The following is a 24,391-nucleotide window of genomic DNA, read 5'->3' on the forward strand; positions in this document are numbered from 1 at the left end:
TAGCGATGAGGCATTACAGGATTATAGAGAGAAAAATAAATCCTGTAAAAAGCAGATAAAGGCCGCAAAAATAGAGACTGAGAGAAATATTGCCAGGGAGAGCAAAAATAATCCCAAATTATTTTTCAAGTATATAAATGATAAGAAACTAAAAACAGAGAGTGTGGGTCCCCTTAGAAATAACATGGGGGTCATGGTGGAAGGAGATGAGGAAAGGGCCAATCTACTGAATGTCGCCTTCTCAACTGTCTTTACCCAGGAAAATCCCCTGGTGGAAGACACAATGAGGAATAATGTAAATTCTTTTTATAATGTCAACAGTTTAACCCAGGAAGAGGTACGGCGCCACCTCACAAACACTAAGATAGATAAATCACCGGGGCCAGATGGCATGCACCCCCGGGTTCTGCATGAATTATGTACGGTGATAGACAGACCGTTATTTTTAATATTTGAAGATTCACTGAGGAATGGTTATGTTCCACAGGAATGGCGCATAGCAAATGTGGTACCAATATACAAAAAGGATCAAATAGAGATCCTGGAAACTACAGACCCGTGAGTCTAACTTCTGTGGTGGGGAAAATATTTGAGGGGTTTGTTAGAGATGCTATCCTGGAGTATCTCACTGTGCACAACCTTATAACCCAGCGTCAGCATGGGCTTATGAGAGATCGGTCCTGTCAGACTAATCTGATTGGTTTCTACGAGGAGGTAAGTTCCAGACGGATCTGGGGGACGCTGTGGATGTTGTATATCTGGACTTTTTAAAGGCATTTGACACCGTGCCACATAAAAGGTTGGTATATAAAATGAGACTGCTGGGAATAGGAGAAAATCTGTGTATTTGGGTAAGTAATTGGCTTAGTGATAGAAAACAGAGGGTGGTCATTAATGGCACATTCTCAGATTGGGTTGATGTTACCAGTGGAGGCCACAGGGGTCAGTATTGGAACCACTTCTTTTTAATATTTTTATTAATGACCTTGTAGTGGGTTTACACAGTCAAGTTTCAATATTTGCAGATGATACTAAGATGTGTAAAGTAATAAATACTGAGGCCGATAGTTTAGCATTACAGAGGGATTTGTGGAAGCTTGAGGGATGGGCAGAGAAATGGTTGATGAGATTTAATGAAGATAAATGTAAAGTTATGCACTTGGGCCATGGAAACAAAAAGTATAATTATGTTCTAAACGGTCAATTACTTAGTAAAACTGGAGCTGAAAAGGACTTGGGGTATTGGTGGATGGTGAACTTAATTTTAGTGACCAGAGCCAGAGGGCTGCTGCTAAAGCAAATAAAATTATCGGAAGTATGAAGAGAGGAATAGATTCTCATGATAAAGACATAGTTTTGCCCTTAACAAATAGAGGTGAGGAGGTTCTACCATCACCATAGACAGGGGGCATCCTCTACACCTAGAGGAGAGGAGGTTCTACCATCACCATAGACAGGGGGCATCCTCTACACCTAGAGGAGAGGAGGTTCTACCATCACCATAGAGAGGGGGCATCATCTACACCTAGAGGAGAGGAGGTTCTACCATCACCATAGACAGGGGGCATCCTCTACACCTAGAGGAGAGGAGGTTCTACCATCACCATAGACAGGGGACATCCTCTACACCTAGAGAAGAGGAGGTTCTACCATCACCATAGACAGGGGGCATCCTCTACACCTACAGGAGAGGAGGTACTACCATCACCATAGACAGGGGGCATCCTCTACACCTAGAGGAGAGGAGGTTCTACCATCACCATAGACAGGGGCATCCTCTACACCTAGAGAAAAGGAGGTTATACCATCACCATAGACAGGGGGCATTCTCTACACCTAGAGGAGAGGAGGTACTACCATCACCATAGACACGGGGGCATCCTCTACACCTAGAGGAGAGGAGGTTCTACCATCACCATAGACAGGGGCATCCTCTACACCTAGAGAAGAGAAGGTTCTATCATCACCATAGACAGGGGCATCCTCTACACCTAGAGAAGAGGAGGTTCTACCATCACCATAGACAGGGGACATCCTCTACACCTAGAGAAGAGGAGGTTCTACCATCACCATAGACAGGGGACATCCTCTACACCTAGAGAAGAGGAGGTTCTACCATCACCATAGACAGGGGACATCCTCTACACCTAGAGGAGAGGAGGTTCTACCATCACCTTAGAGAGGGGGCATCCTCTACACCTAGTGGATAAGAGATTCTACCATCACCATCGACAGGGGGCATCCTCTACACCTAGAGCAGAGGAGGATCTACCATCACCATAGACAGCGGCATCCTCTACACCTAGAGAAAAGGAGGTTCTACCATCACCATAGACAGGGGGCATCCTCTACACCTAGAGGAGAGGAGGTTCTATCATCACCATAGACAGGGGGCATCCTCTACACCTGGAGGAGAGGAGGTTTTACCATCACCATAGACAGGGGGCATCCTCTACACCTAGAGCAGAGGAGGATCTACCATCACCATAGACAGGGGGCATCCTCTACACCTAGAGGAGAGGAGGTTCTACCATCACCATAGACAGGGGACATCCTCTACACCTAGAGGAGAGGAGGTTCTATCATTACCATAGACAGGGGGCATCCTGTACACCTAGAGGAGAGGAGGTTCTACCATCACCATAGACAGGGGGCATCCTCTACACCTAGAGGAGAGGAGGTTCTACCATCACCATAGACAGGGGGCATTCTCTACACCTAGAGGGGAGGAGGTTCTACCATCACCATAGACAGGGGGCATCCTCTACACCTAGAGGAGAGGAGGTTCTACCATCACCATAGACAGGGGGCATTCTCTACACCTAGAGGGGAGGAGGTTCTACCATCACCATAGACAGGGGGCATCCTATACACCTAGAGGAGAGGAGGTTCTACCATCACCATAGACAGGGGGCATCCTCTACACCTAGAGGAGAGGAGGTTCTACCATCACCATAGACAGGGGGCATCCTCTACACCTAGAGGGGAGGAGGTCCTACCATCACCATAGACAGGGGGCATCCTCTACACCTAGAGGAGAGGAGGTTCTACCATCACCATAGACAGGGGGCATCCTCTACACCTAGAGGGGAGGAGGTCCTACCATCACCATAGCCAGGGGACATCCTCTACACCTAGAGCAGAGGAGGATCTACCATCACCATAGACAGGGGGCATCCTCTACACCTAGAGGAGAGGAGGTTCTATCATTACCATAGACAGGGGGCATCCTGTACACCTAGAGGAGAGGAGGTTCTACCATCACCATAGACAGGGGGCATTCTCTACACCTAGAGGGGAGGAGGTTCTACCATCACCATAGACAGGGGGCATCCTCTACACCTAGAGGAGAGGAGGTTCTACCATCACCATAGACAGGGGACATCCTCTACACCTAGAGGAGAGGAGGTTCTACCATCACCATAGACAGGGGGCATCCTCTACACCTAGAGGGGAGGAGGTCCTACCATCACCATAGACAGGGGGCATCCTCTACACCTAGAGGAGAGGAGGTTCTATCATCACCATAGACAGGCGGCATCCTCTACACCTAGAGGAGAGGAGATTCTACCATCACCATAGACAGGGAGCATCCTCTACGCCTAGAGGAGAGGCGATTTTACCATCACCATAGACAGGGGGCATCCTCTACACCTAGAGGAGAGGAGATTCTACCATCACCATAGACAGGGGACATCCTATACACCTAGAGGAGAGGAGGTTCTACCATCACCATAGACAGGGGGCATCCTCTACACCTAGAGGAGAGAAGGTTCTACCATCACCATAGACAGGGGGCATCCTCTACACCTAGAGGAGAGGAGGTTCTACCATCACCATAGACAGGGGACATCCTCTACACCTAGAGGAGAGGAGGTTCTACCATCACCATAGACAGGGGGCATCCTCTACACCTAGAGGAGAGGAGGCTCAACCATCACCATAGACAGGGGGCATCCTCTACACCTACAGGAGAGGAGGTTCTACCATCACCATAGACAGGGGGCATCCTCTACACCTACAGGAGAGGAGGTTCTACCATCACCATAGACAGGGGGCATCCTCTACACCTAGAGGAGAGGAGGTTCTACCATCACCATAGATGGTATGGTCTCTATGGGTCACTTGCTTTACGACATAGCGCAATAAGACGTACCCTTACGTCTTGCTGCGCATGGGGGAGTAATAATGAAGCAAACGCCCGTCGCTAACACCCGCGATCGGTGCTTGCACCGATCGCGGGTGTTAACCCTTTGATCGCCGCCGGCACAGCTGCCGGCGGCAATTAGAGAGCCGGCGGCTCTCTGTAAATAAAAATTACAGTATATTAAAAAAACATAAAAATTCAAATCACCCCCTTTCCCTAGAACTGATATAAATATAAATAAACAGTAAAATCATAAACACATTAGGTATCGCCGTGTCCGAAAATGCCCGATCTATCAAAATAAAGTAACCGTTTTTCACTGCGTTTAACCCCGTAGCGGAAAATAGCGCCCAAGTCGCAAATGGCATTTTTTTGCCATTTTGAAAAATAGAAAAAATTCTATTAAAAGTGATCAAAAGGTTGCACAGTCCTAAAAATAGAAGCATTGAAAACGTCATCAGAAGTCGCAAAAAATGACACCACTCACAGCTCCATACACTAAAGTATGAAAAAGTTATTAGCGCAAGAACACAGCAAAATGATGAATTATTTTTCTGTACAGGAGGTTTTAATTTTTGTAAATGTATGAAAACATTATAAAACATATACAAATTTGGTATCCCTGTAATCAGACCGACCCAAAGAATAAAGTAGACCTGTCATTTGGGGAGCTTACTGAAAGCTGTAAAAACCAAGCCCACAAGAAATGGCGCAAATGTGTTTTTTCATCATTTTCACTGCATTTAGAATTTTTTTCCTGCTTCCCAGTACACGGCATGGAATATTTAATAACATCACTACGAAGTGCAATTTGTTACGCAGAAAATAAGCCATCACATAGCTCTGTACATGGAAAAATAAAAAAGTTATAGATTTTTGAAGGTGGGGAGTGAAAAATAAAAACGCAAAAACGAAAAAGGGCCTGGTCCTTAAGGGGTTAAGGGACAATTAGTGAAGTTTGATTAAAGCCAGGGCAGTAGATTTAGTAGGAATGTTTGGATGGGGGCACTAATTTGAGGTGACAGGTGTCCTTTAACCCCTCTTCAGCTGTGGCTTGAGTAATGGACAGATGAAGCGGTCAGTGCTGGAGGCAGTGTCCATTCTGTCCGTATATTCTGCCCAGTTCCATCAGAGGCTGCTGGTTATTCAGTCTGATCTCTGTATCTGGTGCTCTTAGTATCATCTTGTTTGCTATCCTGTGTATTTAACCTTTGCTTCACTTACTGACTATTCTATTGCTATATGATTCTGTACCTTTGCTGCCATCTTGGTTTTGACCCGTTCTGTCCGACTCTGCTTGTATCGTGTATGTGTCGTGCATATCCCGGTGTTACCCTGCTTCCCCTGTCCCAGGTTTGTTTGTTTCTGGCTTGACACTTTTCTGTAGGACAGTGTGAACATTCTGGTTACCTCTCCTCCATCCAGCTGCTGCCAGACAAAGTAAGCCTTCCCCGTCACCTTGTAGGGTCATTCAGCAGATTTGCCCTTGTCAGGGCGGTGTATCTGCTGCTGACAGGGCCATAGTTGGCAGGGACATCGCAGGGTAGGTTCGCCACCCGGTCTGACAGCTAGCGCCAAGTCTGGTTGTTGTTGTTCACTTGCTGGACAGGTTCGGTACATTCTGAGAAACATGAAAGCGTCGGAAACCTCATCAATTCAAAAAGACCTGGACTTCCACAGAAGATAATAGTGGTGGACGATCACAGAAACCTATTCACCACAGCCAAGTGACCACCACTTTCCAGGATGTAGACCAGGTATCAATATCCAAATCTACCATAAAGAGAAGACTGCATGAAAGCAAATCCAGAGCCACTCATAAGAATCAAGAATAAAAGGGCTCAAATACATCTATAAAGCCGCACAACTATGGAAGAAGCAAAATCAACCTCTACCAGAATCATTGAAAGAAAAAAGTCTGGTGAAGATGCGGTCCAGCTCCTGATCCTAGCAATATAGCACATCATGTGTCTGCACATGGCAGAGGTGGTGTGATGGCTGGTGCAGGAACGGCAGAGGTGGTGTGATGGCTGTGGCAGGCACGGCGGAAGTGGTGTGATGGCTGGGGCAGGCACGGCGGAGGTGGTGTGATGGCTGGGGCAGGCACGGCGGAGGTGGTGTGATGGCTGGTGCAGGAACGGTGGAGGTAGTGTGATGGCTGGTGCAGGAACGGCAGAGGTGGTGTGATGGCTGGTGCAGGCACGGTGGAGGTAGTGTGATGGCTGTGGCAGGCACGGCGGAAGTGGTGTGATGGCTGGTGCAGGAACGGTGGAGGTAGTGTGATGGCTGGTGCAGGAACGGTGGAGGTGGTGTGATGGCTGGTGCAGGAACGGTGGAGGTAGTGTGATGGCTGGTGCAGGCACGGTGGAGGTGGTGTGATGGCTGGTGTAAGCATTGGGGGGGGATGTGATGGTAGTGGGAGGCACGGCGGAGGTGGTGTGATGGCTGGGGCAGGCACGGCGGAGGTGGTGTGATGGCTGGTGCAGGAACGGTGGAGGTAGTGTGATGGCTGGTGCAGGAACGGTGGAGGTGGTGTGATGGCTGGTGCAGGAACGGTGGAGGTAGTGTGATGGCTGGTGCAGGCACGGTGGAGGTGGTGTGATGGCTGGGGCAGGCGCGGCGGAGGTGGTGTGATGGCTGGGGCAGGCACGGCGGAGGTGGTGTGATGGCTGGTGCAGGAACGGTGGAGGTAGTGTGATGGCTGGTGCAGGAACAGTGGAGGTGGTGTGATGGCTGGGGGCAGGCACGGCGGAGGTGGTGTGATGGCAGGTGCAGGCACGGCGGAGGTGGTGTGATGGCTGGTGTAAGCATTGGGGGGGGATGTGATGGTAGTGGGAGGCACGGCGGAGGTGGTGTGATGGCTGGGGCAGGCACGGCGGAGGTGGTGTGATGGCTGGTGCAGGAACGGTGGAGGTAGTGTGATGGCTGGTGCAGGAACGGTGGAGGTGGTGTGATGGCTGGTGCAGGAACGGTGGAGGTAGTGTGATGGCTGGTGCAGGCACGGTGGAGGTGGTGTGATGGCTGGGGCAGGCGCGGCGGAGGTGGTGTGATGGCTGGGGCAGGCACGGCGGAGGTGGTGTGATGGCTGGTGCAGGAACGGTGGAGGTAGTGTGATGGCTGGTGCAGGAACAGTGGAGGTGGTGTGATGGCTGGTGCAGGAACGGTGGAGGTAGTGTGATGGCTGGGGCTTGTCTTCCTGGGAAGGTTTTATCGTATTCCCGCGATGGCTTTGTCATCATGAAGATTCTGTTCTCACCTGAATTTATTCAGGAAGAAAAGATGATTTTTTACACAAAGAAATATATAGAAAACCAATTACAATAAAACAGAAAGGGATCAATCATAAAGATGTAGTAAAAGGTCAGCAGATGCCGAGGATGAGACATAACCTGGACCTCATTCATCAGTAGGACATCCCAATATTAACCCCTAACAAAGTAACGATACAAGCGGACAACTCCATTTTCTACATTTCTTTCATTTTACCTTTTCGGGTGGATGAGACCTTATGGATGAGATCTCTCTATCCGGAGCGTCCAGGGACCGTCACTGGTGCCGAGCGAGTGCGTCATGGTGGAGCCTCGTAAGGGAGGACTCATGGCCAGAATGCTGATGACCGGGGAGTTACATCTCATTTCCTGCAGGTGACTGCACTTAAACAATACTTTTTAAATTGAGGCAACCATTTTTTAAATTCATGGATGTCTTAGGGCGCGGTCACACGTCGCGTTTAACGCATGTGTTTAAAAACGCATTGCAATAGCTGAAGCGTGATTTGCCTAATTAAACAACTGTTAACACGTGTTTACAAAATGCAACTGTTAAGGCATTGTTAACACAAGCGTTAACATTTGCTCTTTGTAAACGCAAGTGTTAACAGCTGTTTAATTAGGGAAATCACTCTTCAGCTATTGCAATGCGTTTTTAAACACATGCGTTAAACGCGACGTGTGAACGCACCCTTAGCCTGCTCCCTTTTCATCGACCCTTGTGTACAATATAAGTGAATGGGTGACACATACATCTCGGACACCTGGATACAAAACAGATTTTTAAAACCCCCATATGGGACAATCAGGGGACACAAACTCTGGTCCCTACTAATTTACGAAAATACTTCTTTCAGACATGTTTTCATAGTCCCATATACACATTCATGTGCACAGTAAAAGAGGCGTCATGCACCGGATGTGGGTCAGGAACCTTCAGAAAACATCTGGATGGAGGAAAAAAATAAAAACAATATAAAGAAACATCTGTAAGGAATGTGACTCAAGAACCCCGGGACATGGGGACAGTTCGGCCTCACGACTTTGGATCCCTCTCACTTAGTGGTAGTTTAATGTCTGTGAATCCACAATGGGTTAAATATGGCTGCTCAGATGAAATATAACATCACAGCGTCTTCTCGGCGGTGTGATTCTTCTCGTGTCTGACCAGGTTTGATTTGTGAGTAAAACATTTCGGGCACTGGGAGCACTTGTAGGGCTTGGCCCCCGTGTGGCTTCTCTGGTGATCTTTCAGTTTGGCTTTTGTGATGAAACATTTGCCACATTCGGAGCATGAATAGGGCCGGACTCCGGTGTGAATTCTCTCGTGTTTTACGAGGTCTGATGTGTTGGTGAAGCACTTCCCACACATGGAGCAGGAGAACGGCTTCTCCCCGGTGTGACGTCTCTCGTGTCTTACAAGATTCGATTTGTTTGTGAAGCGTTTCCCACATTCTAGACAAGTGAAAGGCTTTTCCCCTGTGTGGCTTCTCTGATGGGCGAGAAGATGCGACTTGTTGGCAAAACATTTCCCACATTCTGAACATGAAAACGGCTTTTCTATTGGGTGAATTCTCTGTGCAAAAAAATGGGAGTTTTTAGCAAAGGGTTTCCCGCATTCACCACATTGGACCCTGGAGCTGGTGGTGAAGACCTGCGCCGGCTCGGGGGAAGGCTCCTCGTGATTGCTGGGATCGTAATCTGGATGTACAATGAAGGTGATAACATCATCCTCATCATCTTCTGCTTTATAGGACGGGGAGAACATCAGCTTCTTGCTTGAAATTTCTGTAAAAATAAAATATAAACCTTGTGATTCCAATAGCAGCTGGAAAAGCCCCCAGCAGAACCAGAACCAGAACCAGATCTGGCCACTTGTTCTTGTGCCAATCCCAATTCTTTTGTACGCAGTCCAGTAACTGACTCTCTGCACCAAGATCTGAGATTCTGGTAATGTTCCTCTCTAATGTCTGATGTCTCCGAGGTCCGGCTCACACCTCCCCCGGGCTTTTACTGTTGGACTCCGTTTAAGGTGAAATGACTTGTGTTCCATTCTCCACAGACTGTAAAGGAAATGACATCCAATATAGGGAGGCAGCGCTCCGTAATCACCAGTGGTACATCCAACGTTTCAGCGATCTCCATGTAGCCAAACAGTGATACACGGCGGCTTTATATCCGCGCAGGATGTGACATCATCAGTGGAAAACAAATGTAAATGACACTTCATATAAATACATCAATTCCCATAATGCATAAATAATATAACAGATCCCATTATGTATAATGCCCGGCGGTCCGTCACCAGACCGCATGTCCAAAGGGTTGCTAGGTAACCCCACTAATTGGTTTCTTACACTTTGTTAGTTCGAATGCTGTTGAAACATTCATTTCAGGGGTTAAGAAGGAGATTTCTGCACTACAGATGCGGGAGTCAAACATTTCACCCAACATTACATAACAACCTGCCCTCGTCTGCCGGTGGCCGTGTCCGACCTCATCCATGAAGACAGACTGGTCATAAAACCTTCCGGCAAAGGCGGGGCAGTTGTCGTCATGGATCGAGATCATTATTTGAATGAGATACAACTGGCCGATGAGGATGGATACTAGAAATGAATCATTATAAATTACTTGTGGATAATGCATATGCTAACGATGTGATTGTTCTTGTCTCCTGATAAACCAGTCACCCCTGTACTATACTGTCTACCCAAAATCCATAAGAGATTAAATGACCCCCCTGGTAGACCGATAGTATTGGGGAGGCATTAGGTATTATCGCCTGCAGCCATTTTTGTTGATAAGATTTTACATGACTTTGCTCGGTCAGCACAATCTTATATCCGGGATACCTCAGATTTTTTGACCAAGATACAAAATCTAGAGGTTCCTCCGCACGCTCTTCTAGCATCCCTTCATGTCATGAGCGGGGTAAAGAAAGTGCTTTCTGCCACTACACATTCTGATGCTGCCAGATGCTTCTTCTAGATCTCTTAGAGATCATTTGGACATGTAATTATTTTATGTTTCTTTTTACAGCTACGTGGTCAGGAATGGGGGCCACAGGGGCCCCACCTATGCCGATATATTTATGGCAGATCTGGAGGAGACGTCCCCACTTTTTGTACATGTACTTAAGTGGTGGAGGTTTATCGAGGGCATCTTCCTGATCTGGACAGGTGATCTTAATGGATCCAGATATTAAGTTTACCCATTCTTTCTCTCAGACGAATATCCAGTTCCTGGACACCAACGTATACTTGAGGCTGATAGATTAAAGACTGATCTTTGAGAATCGTTGATGACCCTAGTCGGGTCAATGATAGACTCGACGAAATGTCAAATAAGTTTCTAGCTAGAGGTTACTCAGGGATAGGGTGAAAGACCTCGATAAATCAACGGTGAAGGACCACACGATACCAGATAGAATACCATTTGTAACTACTTTTGGCCATCTCCAAGGTGATTCGTAAGCACTGGCCAACTTTCAACTTTCATAGCAATATTAAAGAATTCCAGGTACCTCCACTTTTTTTTTATAAACAACCTAAAAATCTGAGGGACAATTTGGTTACGAGTGACTTTGGACCAATTGATAGAAAAAGCAACCGGGCAGATGTTTTTTCAAACTGGGCAAGAACTGCAGCTACGTGCCGAAAGGAGATTCACCAATCCATTGACTGGCAGGCAATACATCATCAAACATCATGTGACATGTAGGTCTGACTGTTATTTATGTCCTGTTGTGCCCCTGCCCGAAAATATATGTGTGCAGACTGAGGCTACACAACCATGGGTCCTCTAAGACTTACCAGCTCCTGGGCACACAGTGTCCACCAATTGTTGTATCACTGATCATGTACCACCCAGAAGTGGATTCACAGACTTCATTCTCTACAACCTCTGGGTCTGCATGTGGACTTTAAATTCAGTTTCCCTTTGATACTCCCAGTATTTATCGCTGTGAGGAAGGTGATGGTCCGGTTATGTCTGGACTAATGTTTTATTATTTGTTGTTTCTGTTTTTCTACAGATCACAATTCACATGGAGCGAGCACTTACCGTCTTCCTGTATTTGGACCCCAGACCGTTGGCTGCTGTCTCTTTTGTGTCATTATATATCATTATCATATACGTCCCTATACCCCCCACTACTTACGGAATGAGATCCTGACCAATGGCACCAACTGAGAATCAGGTAAAATGACTAAGGGCTGAAGGATGAAGGGCCTGTCATGTGTATAGAAGGTGTTTGTCCACTGGTGTGGACATTTCTTCCTTGTACTTACCTTAGCACGGACTCTATCTGCACGTGCCCACTTCCAGGATGGCTCCGGACCCGTCTGATGGTTCTCGCGAGAGCGTGACTGATATCCGAGAGTTAGACAGCGCTGAGTGACATGGATGATGGCGCTGGTGCATAGACCCGCAACGCGATGACCGGCCGGTCACTTCGGGATCACGACTCCATTGACACAAGGTCTGGTCCTTCCTTGTTGTGTGGCGCGATTGTAAGTTATGTGATATATCGCCTTTGTGAGTGGGGTTACCTAGCAACCTTTTGGACATGCGCTCTGGTGACGGAACGCCGGGCAGACTGTGGATTATACATAATGGGATCTGTTATATTATTTATGCATTATGGGAATTGATGTATTTATATGAACTGTCATTTACATTTGTTTTCCACTGATGATGTCACATCCTGCGGGCATATAAAGCCGCCTTGTATCACTGTTTGGCTACATGGAGATCACTGAAACGTTGGATGTACCACTGGTGATTACGGAGCGCTGCCTCCCTATATTGGATATCTGAACGACGGGACCTTGAGTCTAATCCCTGGAAGCTTGCACCCACATTGGATCAGAATCCTGATAGCATTGTGCTGCTCAATAACCTTGGTTTTGACTTTAAAGGAAATGTATCACTGGTTTATATTCACAGAGCCAGAGCCCCAGAGGGGGAGAGAACCAATGCCAGAGCCCCAGAGGGGGAGAGAACCGATGCCAGAGCCCCAGAGGGGGAGAGAACCGATGCCAGAGCCCCAGAGGGGGAGAGAACCGATGCCAGAGCCCCAGAGGGGGAGAGAACCGATGCCAGAGCCCCAGAGGGGGAGAGAACCGATGCCAGAGCCCCAGAGGGGGAGAGAACTGATGCCAGAGCCCCAGAGGGGGAGAGAACCAATGCCAGAGCCCCAGAGGGGGAGAGAACCAATGCCAGAGCCCCAGAGGGGGAGAGAACCAATGCCAGAGCCCCAGAGGGGGAGAGAACCGATGCCAGAGCCCCAGAGGGGGAGAGAACCGATGCCAGAGCCCCAGAGGGGGAGAGAACCGATGCCAGAGCCCCAGAGGGGGAGAGAACTGATGCCAGAGCCCCAGAGGGGGAGAGAACCGAGGGAGAAGGAGTAAAGCCAGAGTCCTGGTGGGGGGTGAGTGCAGAGGGAGAATATCCAGAGCCCCAGAGGGGGAGAGAACAGAGGGAGAAGGAGTAGAGCCAGAGTCCTGGTGGGGGGTGAGTGCAGAGGGAGAATATCCAGAGCCCCAGAGGGGGAGAGAACAGAGGGAGAAGGAGTAGAGCCAGAGCCCTGGTTGGGGCGAGTGCAGAGGGAGAGAGAACAGAGCCAGAGCCCCAGTGAGGAAGGGGATAGAGCCAGAGCCCCAGTGAGGAAGGGGATAGAGCCAGAGCCCCAGTGAGGAAGGGGATAGAGCCAGAGCCCCAGTGAGGAAGGGGATAGAGCCAGAGCCCCAGTGAGGAAGGGGATAGAGCCAGAGCCCCAGTGAGGAAGGGGATAGAGCCAGAGCCCCAGTGAGGAAGGGGATAGAGCCAGAGCCCCAGTGAGGAAGGGGATAGAGCCAGAGCCCCAGTGAGGAAGGGGATAGAGCCAGAGCCCCAGTGAGGAAGGGGATAGAGCCAGAGCCCCAGTGAGGAAGGGGATAGAGCCAGAGCCCCAGTGAGGAAGGGGATAGAGCCAGAGCCCCAGTGAGGAAGGGGATAGAGCCAGAGCCCCAGTGAGGAAGGGGATAGAGCCAGAGCCCCAGTGAGGAAGGGGATAGAGCCAGAGCCCCAGTGAGGAAGGGGATAGAGCCAGAGCCCCAGTGTGGAAGGGGATAGAGCCAGAGCCCCAGTGAGGAAGGGGATAGAGCCAGAGCCCCAGTGAGGAAGGGGATAGAGCCAGAGCCCCAGTGAGGAAGGGGATAGAGCCAGAGCCCCAGTGAGGAAGGGGATAGAGACAGAGCCCCAGTGAGGAAGGGGATAGAGACAGAGCCCCAGTGAGGAAGGGGATAGAGACAGAGCCCCAGTGAGGAAGGGGATAGAGACAGAGCCCCAGTGGGGGAGAGAACAGAAGGAGAAGGAGTAGAGCCAGAGCCCTACTTTGGTGGGGGGGGGGGGTGCAGAGGGAGAAGATCCAGAGCCCCAGAGGGGGATAGAACAAGCAGAGAAGGAGTAGAGCCAGAGCCCTGGTTGGGGAGGGAGAGTGCAGAGGGGAAGAGCCAGAGGCCAGGAGGGGGGTTAAAGACCCAGCAGCACAGAGACTAGAGGGTCTCAGGTAATGACCTTGATCTATATTCCCCAGCTGGGAGCTCCCGTCACCTATAAACCAGTGGTAGATCTCCTTTAATAGACTTGACGTTAGACTGAAAAACTGAAACACTTATTCTTGTTAATGTGGATGTTCTTCACAGTACCTATAATACAAGCTGGCGAGAGGAGAACAATGACAGGGAATAAAGAGGAGGGAGGAAAGAGAGAAGATGTGAGATAGAGGAGGTTCTGCTGTGGTCCGAATAATCTAGGAGTATCAGCACCTATAGTGTACTGGCTGCAAGATTTACTCCAGCAATATGTCCTCACAACACACAAAATCATAAACTGCCATCATTCTGCGCTGCAGCACAACTCCTGGCAATCACTGGCCGGTATTATAGACACCAATACACAGATCACTGCTGAGATAAGAGATAGAGATAAGCAGAACATTGAGTAGCTGGAATTGTTTTGCTCTCAAACTGTTGTTAAATCTCCCCTCATGTCTTTCCTAACTGTTTCCATAGGTTTCCAAATGGTGACTTTCCTTTGTTTTGCAAAACTGACTTTTACCAGATTTTCTGTGCCGCAGTACTAAATATAAGCTTATTTCACATTACCTGGCTCCCTGCCAGCAGGGTGTGAGGAGTCCCTGGGGAGTGGCAGCTGGTTCACCCCACGCTGCTGGCAGGGAGCCAGATAATGTGAAATAAAATGATATAAAGTACAGACATGATTTAGAATACTGACAAATCAGAGGCTTTTGGAACCTGACACCAGCTAATAATGACATTCCTGGTGACAGGTTCCCTTTAAGAATGTTTATAGGAAGTCAGTTCTGAAAATCTATATCCAAACATCACTGTGCACGTCTCTTATATAAGCACACATAAAAATGCCTCCTTTCACCTTCAATTCAGATGTTATGACCCTTCCGCGATCCCCCCTCATCCTCTCTTCTCCCTCCATTATCACCTACCTGTGGTGTCACCTCCAGGAATGTCCTCCACCACTTCCCTCTTACACAGGTGATCGCCCCTCATCCTCTCTTCTCCCTCCATTATCCCCTACCTGTGGTGTCACCTCCAGGAATGTCCTCCACCACTTCCCTCTTACATGGGTGATCTCCCCTCATCCTCTCTTCTCCCTCCATTATCACTTACCTGTGGTGTCACCTCCGGGAATGTCCTCCACCACTTCCCTCTTACACGGGTGATCGCCCTTCATCCTCTCTTCTCCCTCCATTATCACCTACCTGTGGTGTCACCTCCAGGAATGTCCTCCACCACTTCCCTCTTACATGGGTGATCTCCCCTCATCCTCTCTTCTCCCTCCATTATCACCTACCTGTGGTGTCACCTCCGGGAATGTCCTCCACCACTTCCCTCTTACACTGGTGATCGCCCCTCATCCTCTCTTCTCCCTCCATTATCACTTACCTGTGGTGTCACCTCCGGGAATGTCCTCCACCACTTCCCTCTTACACGGGTGATCGCCCTTCATCCTCTCTTCTCCCTCCATTATCACCTACCTGTGGTGTCACCTCCAGGAATGTCCTCCACCACTTCCCTCTTACACGGGTGATCGCCCCTCATCCTCTCTTCTCCCTCCATTATCACCTACCTGTGGTGTCACCTCCAGGAATGTCCTCCACCACTTCCCTCTTACACGGGTGATCGCCCCTCATCCTCTCTTCTCCCTCCATTATCACCTACCTGTGGTGTCACCTCCGGGAATGTCCTCCACCACTTCCCTCTTACACGGGTGATCGCCCCTCATCCTCTCTTCTCCCTCCATTATCACCTACCTGTGGTGTCACCTCCAGGAATGTCCTCCACCACTTCCCTCTTACACGGGTGATCGCCCCTCATCCTCTCTTCTCCCTCCATTATCACCTACCTATGGTGTCACCTCCAGGAATGTCCTCCACCACTTCCCTCTTACACAGGTGATCGCCCCTCATCCTCTCTTCTCCCTCCATTATCACCTACCTGTGGTGTCACCTCCGGGAATGTCCTCCACCACTTCCCTCTTATACTGGTAATCGCCCCTCATCCTCTCTTCTCCCTCCATTATCACCTACCTGTGGTGTCACCTCCAGGTATGTCCTCCACCACTTCCCTCTTACATGGGTGATCGCCCCTCATCCACTCTTCTCCCTCCATTATTACCTACCTGTGGTGTCACCTCCAGGAATGTCCTCCACCACTTCCCTCTTACACTGGTGATCGCCCCTCATCCTCTCTTCTCCCTCCATTATCACCTACCTGTGGTGTCACCTCCGGGAATGTCCTCCACCACTTCCCTCTTACACGGGTGATCGCCCCTCATCCTCTCTTCTCCATCCATTATCACCTACCTGTGGTGTCACCTCCAGGAATGTCCTCCACCACTTCCCTCTTACACGGGTGATCGCCCCTCATCCTCTCTTCTCCCTCCATTATCACCTACCTGTGGTGTCACCTCCGGGAATGTCCTCCTCCACTTCCCTCTTACACGGGTGATCGCCCCTCATCCTCTCTTCTCCCTCCATTATTACCTACCTGTGGTGTCACCTCCAGGAATGTCCTCCACCACTTCCCTCTTACACGGGTGATCGCCCCTCATCCTCTCTTCTCCCTCCATTATCACCTACCTGTGGTGTCACCTCCGGGAATGTCCTCCTCCACTTCCCTCTTACACGGGTGATCGCCCCTCATCCTCTCTTCTCCCTCCATTATTACCTACCTGTGGTGTCACCTCCAGGAATGTCCTCCACCACTTCCCTCTTACACGGGTGATCGCCCCTCATCCTCTCTTCTCCCTCCATTATCACCTACCTGTGGTGTCACCTCCAGGAATGTCCTCCACCACTTCCCTCTTACACGGGTGATCGTCCCTCATCCTCTCTTCTCCCTCCATTATTACCTACCTGTGGTGTCACCTCCAGGAATGTCCTCCACCACTTCCCTCTTACACGGGTGATCGCCCCTCATCCTCTCTTCTCCCTCCATTATCACCTACCTGTGGTGTCACCTCCAGGAATGTCCTCCACCACTTCCCTCTTACACTGGTGATCACCCCTCATCCTCTCTTCTCCCTCCATTATCACCTACCTGTGGTGTCACCTCCGGGAATGTCCCCCAACACTTCCCTCTTACACGGGTGATCGCCCCTCATCCTCTCTTCTCCCTCCATTATCACCTACCTGTGGTGTCACCTCCAGGAATGTCCTCCACCACTTCCCTCTTACACGGGTGATCGCCCCTCATCCTCTCTTCTCCCTCCATTATCACCTACCTGTGGTGTCACCTCCAGGAATGTCCTCCACCACTTCCCTCTTACACGGGTGATCGCCCCTCATCCTCTCTTCTCCCTCCATTATCACCTACCTGTGGTGTCACCTCCAGGAATGTCCTCCACCACTTCCCTCTTACACGGGTGATCGCCCCTCATCCTCTCTTCTCCCTCCATTATTACCTACCTGTGGTGTCACCTCCAGGAATGTCCTCCACCACTTCCCTCTTACACAGGTGATCGCCCCTCATCCTCTCTTCTCCCTCCATTATCACCTACCTGTGGTGTCACCTCCAGGAATGTCCTCCACCACTTCCCTCTTACACGGGTGATCGCCCCTCATCCTCTCTTCTCCCTCCATTATCACCTACCTGTGGTGTCACCTCCGGGAATGTCCTCCACCACTTCCCTGTTACACGGGTGATCTCCCCTCATCCTCTCTTCTCCCTCCATTATCCCCTACCTGTGGTGTCACCTCCAGGAATGTCCTCCACCACTTCCCTCTTACACGGGTGATCGTCCCTCATCCTCTCTTCTCCCTCCATTATCACCTACCTGTGGTGTCACCTCCAGGAATGTCCTCCACCACTTCCCTCTTACACTTGTGATCGCCCCTCATCCTCTCGTCTCCCTCCATTATCACCTACCTGTGGTGTCACCTCCAGGAATGTCCTCCACCACTTCCCTGTTACACGGGTGATCGCCCCTCATCCTCTCTTCTCCCTCCATTACTACCTACCTGTGGTGTCACCTCCAGGAATGTCCTCCACCACTTCCCTCTGACACGGGTGATCGCCCCTCATCCTCTCTTCTTCAGCCTCCGATATAATATTAGTCCCATCTTCTCCCTGATTTATTATATGTCACAATTCAGTTCAATACAGAAGACCCCCACAATCAATGATCACAGGACAGACCCTCCACGCCTACAGGTTCCCCTACCTGGCAATCCCAGGAATACAGTTGATTGTAACATTTGTCTTTGGGATTTCCATCAATGAGGTAATCTGTAGAACAAACACATAAAAGATTCAGGTGAAAAATCTTCACTAAAAGAAAGTGATCAACTACTGATAAAAAAAATGATGCAATGGAAAATACAATCAGGAACTAATGTGGGCTGGATTCCAGATTATACAGGAATAATCTAAAGGATTCAGGTCTGAGGAGCTTGAGGGCCGTCATTGGCATCAATGTCTTCATGAGAAGCTTTTTGTGAACCCTCTAGAGGTATGCCTCCTGCACCATCACTGGTCCAGGTCCTCATGTCCTGGTATCTAATCTCTAATATTTACCTTCTATGGTCCTAGAGGAGCTGGACTACCTGTTCTGCTTCTTGTTCCAGTAGTAATAAAGACATAACTAGAGAAGAACTGAATCCGTGAAAACAATGAATTCACAATGACTTCAGATTCCTAAGGGGACATTGACCACCCAAGTGTCACTGACTGGGGACGATCAAGTGTTCTTGATCTTTTTTTTTTAACAAAGGATCCTAAAAGCAGACATGATCATGTCCTATTTGGAGGATGATGTCCTTACACTGCTGATCAGCCCATGGATCCGTCTCTTCTGCTTCTTCTTTAATCTTAACCTTAATATCAATCAGATTTTCAGCCTTAACAGAGAAGAAGAAAATATGAAATGAGCTTTGTTTCTAAAACTTTATGGCGAGACTTTAGCTCCATCTACCTGATGACTCTCTGGGACATTGGGCGTCTCCTCTGGACTGTCCTGGGGATACAGACGACTAGGACATCTGTCTGGTGACTTTCCATCAACGATTCCATCTGTGGAGACACAAACACATGGTGATGGATACAGGAGCTGTTTTAGACCACTCTGTATACCAGATCCTTCTCTTAGCATCTTCAGACCCAGGCAGTGGTGGACTATATGAGCTCTGAAAGCTTCCAGTTAGGTTTAGGAAGGTTCTTGCTGCTTTACGTATTAGGTTTAGGGTTAGGTTTAGGTTTTGTCTTTACCTCCAGTGATATGTGTTCTGAAAATGTGTCCTCTAGTTGGCTTCAAGGAGACTTTTTGATGTAAAAATGTGCTTCTATCTTTAAAGATCATCATAGTTGAATTCCAGAAATAAAATAATAGATGCAGTTACTAATTTTATTTTACTTTTGATGAACAATAAATGAGGATGACTTATGTATGAGATTATGGGAAGTGTAGTGCCAAAGCCTTAACAGTAGGTGAAGAAAATAAAATGGCAGCAAGAGAGAATGTCGCCTCGTGTGATTACTTCAAGGAAAATTGATCTACAGGTTTGGTAAATAATGGGGCTCACCTGGGTACCACCTGCAGTATTGCAAAAAGCCAAAGGCCAACTCAGGGGTCAGATTCCTTAGTAGCCAGTGTGGGGTTCCTTCCACTAATAGATGGTCACCTCAGCAGCTCCGAAATTGTGGAATGTGGAAGACAGCCTGACACATTTTGGTAGAAAGTTCAAGAATGGGAAAAGTGGACGGAAAGTGATGGTTAATATTTGTAATAAGTGTAACCAGGGGAGAGACTGACAGAGGAGAAGCGAGGATTAGATGGGCATGAGTGTTAAGGATATGCTTGAGGAACATTCAAGAGTTGCAGCTAGGTCGGCTGGACGTGTGACGGCATGACGTAAGGAGCTTGTCAGTGCCGCGCTCTCCGCCCTTTCCTCCTCCCGCCTAGCTCGCAGGCCGTCTGGGATACTGGATTGGGAGCAGCGGCCGCGGAAGGTGTTTGAGGGTATGTCCTGGAGGTGGGTGCTTGAATATTGAGCCCCGTGACTGTGGCCATGGCAGCTGGATGGGAACAGGGGGAACACTGTACCTAGGCCCCATTGCCCTCTTTCCTTCGGAGGCTCCCTCTGATTGGGGCCAGCAGAGGTCCCTCTAACTTTGCCCATGGAGTTGGCTTACCTTGCTGAACACAGTGGAAGGATCCTGATCGGTGCTTGAAAGAAGACCTGCGCTAATGGAGGACGGATTGTCCCCTGTAATCGCCGAACACTGGCTCAGAAGATCCTAAGTTTTCTTTTTTCCACCTTGGTCATTTATTTTTATGCAGTCACCACTCTGTTATAACATACTCTCGGCCATTAACAGCTGATTGGGGCTAAGGGCCAGTGGAATACTCAGCCAAAACACTGAGGGGTTCATCTCCTCAAAATTATGCCGACACCAAATTCTAACTGGACCTGCTTGAAGCAGCTGGAGGATTCAGCTATTGCCGCCGTTAATTGCGGTAATACATTTATGGGACAGTGCAACAGTCGGTTTATATTGTGTAAATCACTAAATACTAAAGGCCCCTCTGCCTTTAGTATTTTAGGATAAATACCTAAAGGTAAATACCTAACGGATTTTGCCGCAGCTGGGACTACAAAGATGGCGCTGTACTACTTGTAGTCTAGAGTACACTACAGAGTTAACTACAATTCTATTCTAAACTTGTAGTTTAGGGTGCAGCACCATCTTTGTAGTCCCACTATCTCCAGTAAACGTTTAGAAGAAACCAAATAAACTTAAAATTTGATTAGATTTTTTATATATCCTAAAACTCTATATATGTTGTACTATTTATTGTTGATAATGAGTTGTATGTACAGGTTATTTATCTATATATTGAAATCACTTAGGTACTCAAACACTGAACTTAACAAAATTGAAACCGGGACATTTCCGGTCACTTCCGGTGAATGACATATGAACTCTTATAAATTCAATGTTTAAGACTACATGTATAGGAATCTGATGAAGCGCTTGGTACAAGCGCGAAACGCGTTATTCTATTTTTAAACCCTTTTATTGAATATGATTGTTTTATATAAAAATAAAAGAAGTTTTTTATCAGGCTAACCCGAGGGAACCAGCGCCATTTCTTAGCGTTCAAGACTGGGTAAAAAAACGCACCCTTCTATCGGATGCTAAAAGACACACATTTGGAATTCTGCTTGTATGGGGAGGATATGGTATTATATCTGAGCGACTCCTTACAATCTGTCCCTAGAGTAATTGAGTTGATTGGAATTTGGAAGATATATAAACTGGCAGAAATGTAGATTTTCTCTAGTCCACCATGACGGCCACCTGGAGGATGCCCTTTGACATCTATGGGAACAGGAGAGGGGTTAAAGGTCTCCACCCACATCCTCCCGCCTGCAACTACCAAATAACCACACCGGGAATGGATGCAACAAAAATCATTATTAGTTAGTATGTTAACTTTACACACCAAATACACACAACATAACCAAGAAAAAGAGGGAGGGAATATATATAGGCCGTCATGGTGGACTAGTGGAAACCAAATCCACATTTCCCACCACGTCCCCCATGACAGCTACCTGGAGACCTATCAAATGATCCAAATCCAAAAGATAATTCTCTTGATCTTGGAATGTCCAATCTGTAAAGCTTTGACAATGTTTGAGTGGATGAGCAGGTAGGTGCTGTGCAGATTTGTTCTAGCGATGCTCCTCTATTCTCTGCCCAGGACGTAGATCGCTCTGGTAACGCGGGCTCTCGGGTGGCTTGGAATCCGTCTTTTCTGGATAGAATAGCAGTTTGCAATTGCCGTCTTAAGCCATCTAGCGATGGTGATTTTAGATGCCCTTTTCCCCTTATTTCTCCCCTGAAATTGAATAAAAAGGTTATTGTCCAAACGCCAAGGGTGTGTTACTTTCAGATATCTTAAGACAATGCGTCTTACATCAAGAGTGTGCCATTCAGATTCTCTGGAAGAGGAAGAATTTCCACAAAAAAATGGAAGGATAATTTCTTGCTTCTTGTGAAACTCCGAAACCACTTTAGGGAGAAAGGTAGGATCAATAGTTATTATGATTCTGTTGTCCAGAATTCTGAGATATGGTTCCCGAATTGAAATAGCCTGACGTTCTCCTAATATTAGGGCTGATGTTTGTAGAGTCAGGTTTCTAATGCTAGATTCCTCCACTGGTTCAAAGGGCCCTTTGGATAGGGCGTCAAGGACCTGGGAAAGATCACAGGTAGGGGCATGATTTAACACCTGAGGTCTAATTCGTGATAAGGCTACAATGAATCTTTTTACCCACCTGTTGTCCATCAGACAGCAGTCGTGGAAGGCGCTCAAAGCAGAAACCTTCAGGGTACTTGTAGAGAGTCCCTTTTCTAGACCCGCCTGAAGAAATTAAAAAACCTGCAAGATATTAAGTGAATCTTGAGAAGGACCTTTATCACCACAAAAGGACACAAATCTTTTCCAAATTTTGTGATAAATGGCAAATGTCACCAGTTTCCTACTTGCCTTTAAGGTGTCTATTACTCTAGAAGAAAGATCCTTTGACATCAGGAATTGCCTTTCAGGAACCATGCTGCAAGGTCTTGATAGTCCGATCTTGGATGTAGACTGGTCCTTGAAAAAGAAGATCTTCTGGTGGTAAGATTAGAGGATCCTGGAGAGCCATAGATCTGAGAAGCGGGTACCAGCTCTTTTTCCTCCAGTTCGGGCATATTTTTTTGTTTTTATCGTTATCAGAGGATAATGGATCCAAGCCACTCCTTGGGCTAAGTTTGATTCCTTAAGCCACCAGCGAACTTCTCGTTTTACTGACATGGGAATGTTGACTTTCTTTCTAGGCCTGAAGGGGTCTTGTTCCATGTAGATAGAATCCAGTGATGTAGAGTCCTCGTGTGATTTACAGACTGGAATACAGACTGTTAGTTGACCTAGTAATCTCATCGCTGATCTCACAGAACTTTTGGATTTACTTCTGAACGATCTGATGTGTTCCGAGATGTTGTTGTTCTTTGTCTGTGGAAGAAAAGAAGTTGTGTGAGTCCAGTAGTACTCCCAAAAATATCACCTGACAAAGGGAACAAAGTTCGATTTTTTGAAATTTACTATCCATTCCAATTTCACGATCTGGCTATGATTAGGAGATTGTCTAGATACAGAACAATAGAAACCCCTTGGGTCCTTAGAAAAGCCACAACCTATAGCATTGTTGTTGAGAAGACTCTGGGAGCGGAGGATATTCCGAAAGGTAGTGCACGAAATTGAAAGTGATGAGTAACCCCTTCTGGAGAAATAGAAGAAACATGGGGACATGATAATAAGCATCCCTTAAATCCATCACGCACATGAAGGACTCCTGGTGAATGAGAGGGGTGGCGGACCTTACCAACTTCATTTTGAAGCGACTATAGATGATGAAGCGGTTTGGATTCTTTAAATTTATAATCAGACAGTTCGAGCCATTGGGTTTCCTGACCGTGAAGAGAGGGGAGTAGAATCCATAGTGTTGATATTCTGCCGGGACCTGTACTACAACATCCATCTGGAGAAGAAGTTTAACCTCTTGCCAAATAATTTGTGCGGAAGGTGAGAGATGGATTGATGAATTTTGGGGGAGAAAGACTTGAGAATTCTATTCTGTAGCCATTTTGGATGATATCCAGAACACAGAGATTTGATGTTATTCCTGCCCATTCTCTGGCAAACATACAAAGTGTTCCCACTACCTGATAGACTCGGCTGAAGCCTCCGCCAGACAAGCAGTTGTTAATTTTCAGAGATGATATTCTCCAGGATAACTTCCCTAGGTGCATGTTCCTTGATGTGTGTTTCAAGCTCATTTAACCAGAAGGGGAGAGTCCTAGCCATGGATGTGGCTGTGATGTTGGTCTTCAGGTTTAGCATGGACGTATCCCAAGCTTTTTTGAAAAGAGAATCTGATTTACGGTCCATAGGATCCCGTAATTGAGGGAGTCTTCAAGTGGCAGGTCCATCTTCTTTGTTACTTTTACAACTTTCCCAAAATTGTTTGGGACAGAATTTTTTTCTCAGGATCTTGCCACTCATCCATTATAAGCTCCTTTAGGGTGTTATTCACAGAAAAACACTCTTGCATTTGGATCTGTGGCCACTGCATAGATGGTCTTGTATGGACTTAGGAGGGATACGTCTTCCAATTTTTAACGTGTCCCTTACTGCTTTTAATCTCACCATTTCATCAATGGGAAAAAGATATCTGGCTTCTTTTTATCCCGTTTCTCTTCCTTGCCTTTCCCTTTACCTCCTGATTCATCCTGGAAAGGAAGGAGGAGAAATTTGTACCCACTGAAAATTACATTTACCGTATTTTTCGTCCTATAAGGCGCACCGGACTATAAGGCGCACCTCTAATAAATGCCTGCTA

General features: G+C 47.8%; 2 protein-coding genes and 1 long non-coding RNA gene across 5 annotated transcripts in view; all 3 read right to left on the reverse strand.

Annotated features, from left to right (window-relative positions):
- LOC140122810 (oocyte zinc finger protein XlCOF8.4-like) overlaps positions 1-24,391 on the reverse strand; it is a 217,981-nt gene that overhangs the window by 163,306 nt on the left and 30,284 nt on the right. The gene's annotated exons all lie outside the window — the stretch shown is intronic.
- Positions 8,060-19,377, reverse strand: LOC140122820 (uncharacterized). Of its 2 annotated transcripts, XM_072144056.1 has the most exons (4): positions 18,916-19,377; positions 18,766-18,841; positions 18,166-18,230; positions 8,060-9,204 (listed from the first exon to the last, which is right to left on the reverse strand). In XM_072144056.1, the coding sequence occupies exons 3-4, from the start codon at positions 18,197-18,199 to the stop codon at positions 8,543-8,545; spliced, it is 696 nt and encodes a 231-aa protein (XP_072000157.1). In that variant the 5' UTR covers positions 18,200-18,230; positions 18,766-18,841; positions 18,916-19,377; the 3' UTR covers positions 8,060-8,542. The 2 variants fall into 2 exon arrangements, with proteins under 2 accessions (XP_072000157.1, XP_072000156.1); XM_072144055.1 differs by lacking the exons at positions 18,166-18,230; positions 18,766-18,841; positions 18,916-19,377 and adding an exon at positions 15,111-15,923.
- On the reverse strand, positions 21,340-23,968 carry LOC140122822 (uncharacterized). Its single transcript, XR_011854379.1, has 3 exons — positions 22,286-23,968; positions 21,925-22,019; positions 21,340-21,846 (listed from the first exon to the last, which is right to left on the reverse strand). It is a non-coding gene; the product is annotated as an uncharacterized lncRNA (long non-coding RNA).

Source organism: Engystomops pustulosus, chromosome 3, assembly GCF_040894005.1.
Source record: "Engystomops pustulosus chromosome 3, aEngPut4.maternal, whole genome shotgun sequence".
Taxonomy (NCBI): Eukaryota; Metazoa; Chordata; class Amphibia; order Anura; family Leptodactylidae; genus Engystomops; species Engystomops pustulosus.